Source organism: Nannospalax galili, unplaced genomic scaffold, assembly GCF_000622305.1.
Source record: "Nannospalax galili isolate Female #2095 unplaced genomic scaffold, S.galili_v1.0 scaffold283, whole genome shotgun sequence".
NCBI classification, from domain to species: Eukaryota; Metazoa; Chordata; class Mammalia; order Rodentia; family Spalacidae; genus Nannospalax; species Nannospalax galili.
The window spans coordinates 1,661,457-1,668,651 of NW_008350535.1; the positions used below are offsets into that span (position 1 = coordinate 1,661,457).

Genomic DNA, 7,195 nt, shown 5'->3' on the forward strand with positions numbered 1-7,195 from the left:
CCAGCAGCATCAATCCTGGCTGTTCCCTCAGGCTCTTTTTCATTATTTATTTTAAAAAGTATTTTATTATTTTTATTTTATGTGTGCGAATATATTGCCTGCATGTGTTAAGTGCACCTGTTTTGTGCAATGCCTGGGGAGGACAGAAGAGGGCTTCGGATCCCCTGGAACCAGAGTTACAGACGGTTGTTGGCCACCATATGGATGCTGGAAATCGAACCTGGTTCCTCTGCAAGAGCAATCAGCGCTCTTAACCGCCGAGCCATCTCTCCATCAGTCTCTTAACAAATCTCCCAGCAATGCCATGTCCTCTTCTCAGAATTTTCCTCATTCTTGGACAGTGACATGAAGTCACATGATGATCTCAGGTATTTCCTGCAAAAGCTTCCCAGAACTCCCAACTCAGATTGACAACCCAGGTCATTCTGAAGCCAGCTGTCAAAAGCACCCGCCACTAACCTTCTTAAACTTGCTACCCCAGTCACATTAAGTACCTGATGGGCTATTCCATGTGTCAGCCTCTCCCTCACCCCTGGGCCTTTTAGACACTGTTCTCTCAGGCTAGACATTCTTCAGGCTACCTTATGTCCATCTGCCAATGCCTACCTACAAGGATCCGGTGCAGATACGTTTCTCCAGGAAACTGTCTCTGATCCCAGAAAACTGGGTTAACTAATCCATGGCCCAGAAAGACTAAAAACCCAGAAAAGGGGCCAAGCTGGGATCCAAATCCAAGGACTTCTGCTAACAAAACCCATTTGCTGTTCTGCAAATCCAGAGCAGAATTCTGTCTCTTAAAATCCTTTGTTCACAATATGCCCAGTATTTACCTTTCAACTAATTCACAAGCATCTTTCCTTGAATATCTCATTTTTTTTGTATCCAGATGATTGTGAAACCACTGAAGTTTTTCACCTATAAATAAGTACCAAGAAAGTTTAGTACCGTAAGCCATCGTTTACGCAAAGAGATTTTTACAATTGTCCACATAAAGTGTTAAAAACAAACCAAAATTATTTCAATGTTGATAAAGTTATGTGTAGGCTCAAAGTTAGTGAATCCAGTCTCTGAGAAATGAAATTGCTACATTTTAATTAGAGAAAAAGATGAAAGATGGGAATGATGCTTGCCTATATACAGTTTCTTTTTAAGAAATAATTTTTATATTTAATTACATGATTATGTGTATCTGAGTGTGGGTATATGTGAGTGCAGTGCCCACAGAGGCCAAAAGAGACTGTTGAATGCAACAGGGCTGAAGTTACAGGCAGCTGTGAGCCACTTGATATCATGCTGGGAACTGAACTGACCCTCCCCAACAGTAGGCCATGCTCTTATCCACTGAGCCATTATTCCTCTCTCACACATTCTTATCTAATATCATGGAAGTAGGGAGGGTTGGATTAACAGAATACAAAATTCTAAGTTCTTCAAAAGCAAAAGGCACAACCTGCCTAAAATAAAATTTAGAACTTGATTAGTGATGAATATCATATTTGTTAACTAAACACTTAAACTGTAAGCACTATGTCCAGAGCTTTATAATTTTCGGGGGATTAACACTAGTTCCATTTATGAATAGGTTAACTAACCTGTACAGAGCCACAACATTACTAAATTTACATTAAGCTTTAAAGAGCTGCCAGATGCCATGCAAAGAGAGATCATGGACTTCTCAGCAAAAACATATTAATAATAAATCATACACAGACAAAGACAGAGAGACAGTGTGTGGGGGTGAGACTATACCTGACAAAGACTGAACATATGTGTATTCACATTATTCACTGAGAACTGTATGTTCCATGATATTTAACCCACCAATATAGCTTGGCTCTCAAATTTCACATGAAGGCAGGTGTTAAATGCTTGTTCTCCAGGCCCTAGTATGCCTGGAAGATGATGAAACCTTCAAGAGGTGGTCCTAGAGGTAGGTGATCACTGGGGAAGGGCCCAGGGAGGGGATAGTGAAACTTCAGACCATTCCCATCTGTCTCTTTGCTCCCTGCCCACTTCACAGTAAGCAGCTTGTTCTACCCACTCTCCCTGCCATTACATCCTGCTTTGTTATGGGCCCCAAAGCAACATGGTCAGCCGACCATGGCCTGAAACTATTAAATGTATAAGCCAAAATAAAACTTTTTCTCTTTATAAGTCAATTATGTCAGATTCGTACTCCACAAGGCTGACTAAGATGCCAGGTCCTTTATGATCTTAATTATTGAGATGACAGAACTCAGCCAGCTTGGCAGATAGGCGGAAAGATGTATGGAGAACAAAGTTTCTGAAAAGCTGAAGTACAGGAGCTGTGAGCAGGGTTTTCTAACAGTGGAATGCTTTGCTCCACTTCAACGGCTTTCTCTTAATTAAGTCTGGCAAAAAAAACTGACTTTGATGAAAAATAGAATAAAATGAGAAACTAGTTCAGAGCAAAAACTCACTATCCTTTAGCCAGAATTTCAGGTAAGCAAACATACTTACCAATAAGGTTGAGGCGCAAGGCTCTGTCATTCTTCAACCTTGGAAGAAAAGGTATACACAAATTAGAACATTTCTAAAGCAAGGACTTAGAAATCTATCAAAACTATTAAAAACAAAACTCCACAAAGAACTTTGTTGTTATTCTTTCACATTTAATAAGGATAACACTGAACGAGAAACACTGATGTTCTACTTCTCTTTTAAATCACTGGAACAATGTTACTAGAATGGTTTTTCAGCTCTTCAATGACTAAGGGAAGACTACAGAGCCAGTGCTGCTGTAAAACAAAGTTTGACTAATGATTATGGCAGCAGCAGCTGGAAAATAGATGGAAATCAAAACCTCAGCCGCCCCCCACCAGACCTTTTGAGAGGAACACCAGGGTGGAAAAGATGGACCTAGTGAGTCCTATGGGTTCTCTTAGTACACTCAAGTTGGTGTGCCTGTGTGGTGACGGGAAACTTACACTGTTTACATGTAGTAAAATCACATTAAAAAGAATAGTAAAGGGGCTAGAGAGATGACTCAGCAGGTAAGAGCCCTGGCTGCTCTTGCAGAGGACCTGGGTTCAGTTTCCAGCACCCATATGGAGGCTAACAACTGTCTGTAACTCCAGTTCCAGGAGATCCAGGCCCTCTTCTGACCTCCATGGGCACTGCACAAAACAGGTGCACTTATGTACATGCAAGCAATACACTCAGATGCACAAAACAAAAATAAGAAATAAAATATTTTTATTTTAAATGTAAATGTAAAAAAAAAAACAGTAAAAATTACAAGTGCTATACACCTGAACTTTGAAAATTGCTATCATAAATTTTTGTGTAAAAAGGATATTCCTCCTCCCAAAAAAGAAAATTTGACTATGCTGCACCATTCTGATCAAGAAAACATCAAGCCAAAACATTGTAAAACAACAACCTTTATAAGTAGGACTTTAGGTCTTAGGTAAAGCAACAAAATGTTAACAATAAAAGTGCAGGTCTCTATCAGCTAGTATGTGAATGCACCTAGCATTCGTTGAAACAGTAAGGATAGTCCAAAATATTAACAGTGTTTTATTTTGTTTTCAGTTTATGGAATCTTTGCAACATTTTTCCTCCTCAGTCACACAGTGCAATCCTCTTCCCAACATCAAAATGGGAGGCCTCTGTAGTGCCATAGTCTTTGGCTACCTTCTCTGTCCTTTCTTCTGTCCCATGCACAGCACTCATTTGGTGACCTTACCTACTCTCCTAGGCCCAACCCCACACAATGTTGATGGCTCCCAAATTTGTGACATAGATCTGTAGGCCATCCTCTGAACACTAGATACAAAACACCCCACCAACACTCTGCATTTCCTTTCCACAACATGTGTGTCTACTATCAGTAAGTATAGCCCTTTTCCTAACATCTTTTAGCTCTGCTCAAATATAACTTTTAACATTCCATAATTCTTAATATTCTGTGTTAAGATTTCTTCATTCAAAGGACCAGCTTCTTTCCTGGGTAAGTTCGGTTGCATGCCCACTGCGCCTTGACTCCCGTTCGTTCACCCTCCCAGTTCCCCGATCCCATCTCCCATCCTAGCATGGGCACTGGCTCATTTCTTCTCTTGGCACCCCAGACCTCTGGACTGCCCTCTTGGTCCAGGATCCCGGGAGCCCTGGGGGCCTGTTCCCTCCCCCTCTCGCATTTGCATGCCTGAGACACGCCCCGGTCCCAGCCCAGCCTAGCTCCCAAGTTCTTGAGGTCAGCATCTTTCCTAGAGTATCCAGAACTTAGGAGAAAGCCTGAGAGTGTCTGATCCTCATCCCACTTGGGCCTCTGTGGGAACTACTGAGCAGCAGGACGAAGGTCATCTGGCCCCTCTAATATAAAATGAGGACAGAACCTGAAGCCTAGAACAGCTCTTCATGCTCAACAAGTAAACCACAAAGGCACATAAAGTTTATAAAAAGAAGCAGACCTAAACTCAACAAAGGAAGGCTTGAGTCTCACACAAGAATCAGAAACTACAAAAGAAATCCACTTGTCAAAGCAACAGTGAAAAAATAATAACATGAAAAACCCAAATAATATTTCCCCACCAAGTATCAACAGTCCTGTAGAGGCATACAATGAGAATCCCCTAGAGATAACACAGGACATGGAATTCAAAAGAACAATTATAAACATGATAAAAGAATTCAGTGAATTTAAAGAAATCAAAGAAACCAAAGAACTGACAGACAATAGGGACAAACTTCTGAATGAATTCAGAAAAGAGAAATATTGAAGAATACTCAGGCTGAAATGAAGAAGGAAGTAAAACATTCAGTAAGCCAATTAGAAATGACAGGAGAAAGCCTCACCAATAGGATGAATGAAATGGAAAACAGAATATCAAGACTGGAAGATAAAGTGGACAAATTAGATCACTCAAGCAAAGATTATTAAAAATATAAGAAGACATGAGAATGGAATATGCAAGAATTGTGTGACACCGTAAAAAGACCAAACTTATATATCATAGGCATACAGGAAGGAGAAGAATCTCAGGATAATGGTATGGACCAGATCTTCAACAAGACTGTAGAAGAAAATTTCCCAAAATTAAAGAAAGACATGTCCATACAAAAACAAGAAGCACATAGAACACCAAATAGACAGGACCAGAAAAGAAATTCTCCACAGCACATCTTAGTAAAAACACTAAATGTACAGAACAAAGAGAGAATTACAGCTGACTTTTCAGTACAAACTATGAAAGCCAGAAGAGCCAGGACCAAAGTATTCCCAGTTCTAAATGACCACAGATGTCAACTCAGATTACTAGACCCAGCCAAAATGTCTATTATAGTTGAAGAGGGAAAAATCTTCCATGACATCAAAAGGCTGAAAGAATTCATGTCCACAAAACCAGCCCTTCAGAGAGTTCTTGAAGCAATACAAAGAGCTGAAGAAAGGAAAGACTATACCCAAGGGGTAGCAAAAAGAAACTTACTGAAGGTGTAACTAGAAATGCACAGCTACACCAAGAATGTGAACAGAAATCAAAATGAAAGGAATTGATACAATCAATCTTTCATTAATAACTTTAAATATCAATGGACTGAATTCCCCAGTCTAAAGACACAGATGAGGTGAATGGATTAAGAAACAAAACCGATCTTTTTGTTGTCTGCAAGAAACCAATCTCACTTTCAAGGACAGGCACTACCTTAGGGTGAAAGGATGGAAAAAATATTCCAATCAAATGGTACTAAGAAAAAAGAAGGAGTTGCAATTCTAATATCTGACAAAATAGACTTCAAACTAAAACTAATCAGAAAAGAAAAAGAGGATCACCTCATTCTGATCAAAGGAACAATAGAACAAGAAGATATTACAATATTCACCAAACTCTGGTGCACTCAACATCATAAAAACAGTACTACAGAACTTTAAGACCCAGATTAATCCCAACTCATTAATAGTAGAGGACTTCAATACCCCATTGTCACCATTAGATAGGTCAACAGGACAGAGAATTAACAGAGAGACATCTGAATTGAGCAATACCAAACATCAAGTGGGCCTAATAGACATATATCGAATATTCAACCCAAGCGCCAAAGTATATACTTTCTACTCAGTGCCCCATGTATCTTGTCTCCAAAACTGACCACATACTGAGGCACAAAACAAGCCTCAACAAATACAAAAACATTGAAATAATTCCATGCATTCTATCGGACTACAATTCAATAAAGCTCAAAATCAACACCAAAGGAAACCCTAGTAACTACATGAACACATGGAGATTAAACAACACACTCCTGAATGATGAATGGGTCAAGGGAGAAATTAATAAAGAAATAAAAGTATTCCTGGAACTAAATGAAAAGGACTATACAACACAACAAAACCTCTGGGACACATTAAAAGTAGTCCTTAGAGGGAAGCTTATAGCTCTCAGTGCCTACATTAAAAAAAACAGAAAGAAAACATATAAATGACTTAAAGTTGCAACTCAAGACACTTAAAAAGCAACAACAGATGAAAACCAAACCCAGCAGACAAGAAGAAATAACAATAATCAGAGCAGAAATTAATGTAATAGAAACAAAGGAAACAATACAAAGAATCAATGAATCCAAGAGCTGGTTCTTTGAAAAGATAAATAAGATTGACAGACCACTGGCCCAATTAACCAAAAGAAAGAAAGAGCACCTCCAAATCAATAAAATTAGAGACAAACGGGGAAACATCACAACAGACACCAAAAAGATCCAGAACCTTATAAGGGGATACATTAAAAACCTATACGTTACTAAATCTGAAAGCTTAAAAGAAATGGATAGGTATCTAAAAGCATGGGAACCACGAAAACTATCAACAGCTTAAACAGACCCATAACACATAAGGAAATTGAAAGAGCAATACAAACTTCCCTACTAAACAAAGCCCAAGACCAGATGGATTTACAGCAGAATTCTAACAGCCATTTAAAGAAGAACCATATCCAATACTATATAATTTATTCAATAAGATAGAAATGGAGGGAGAACTTCCAAATTCCTTCTATGAAGCCAGCATCCCTCTAATACCAAAACCAGGTAAAGATACAACCAAAAAAGAAAACTATAGACCTATATCCTTAACAAACATAGATGCAAAAATTTCAACAAAATACTTGCAAACCACATACAGACATGCATCAAAAAGATCATCCACCATGATCAAGTCAGCTTTATTGCAGAGATTCAG

The 7,195-nt window shown here is 38.9% G+C and overlaps 1 protein-coding gene across 2 annotated transcripts in view; it reads right to left on the bottom strand.

The window, feature by feature from the left end:
* Tma16 (translation machinery associated 16 homolog) overlaps positions 1-7,195 on the bottom strand; it is a 19,072-nt gene that overhangs the window by 4,594 nt on the left and 7,283 nt on the right. For both annotated transcript variants that reach the window (XM_008847800.3, XM_029570792.1), the window contains exons 3-4: positions 2,482-2,519; positions 831-915 (exon numbers count right to left, since the gene is read on the bottom strand). In XM_008847800.3, the coding sequence (XP_008846022.1) occupies positions 831-915; positions 2,482-2,519 (123 nt within the window). The remainder of the gene's footprint in view (positions 1-830; positions 916-2,481; positions 2,520-7,195) is intronic.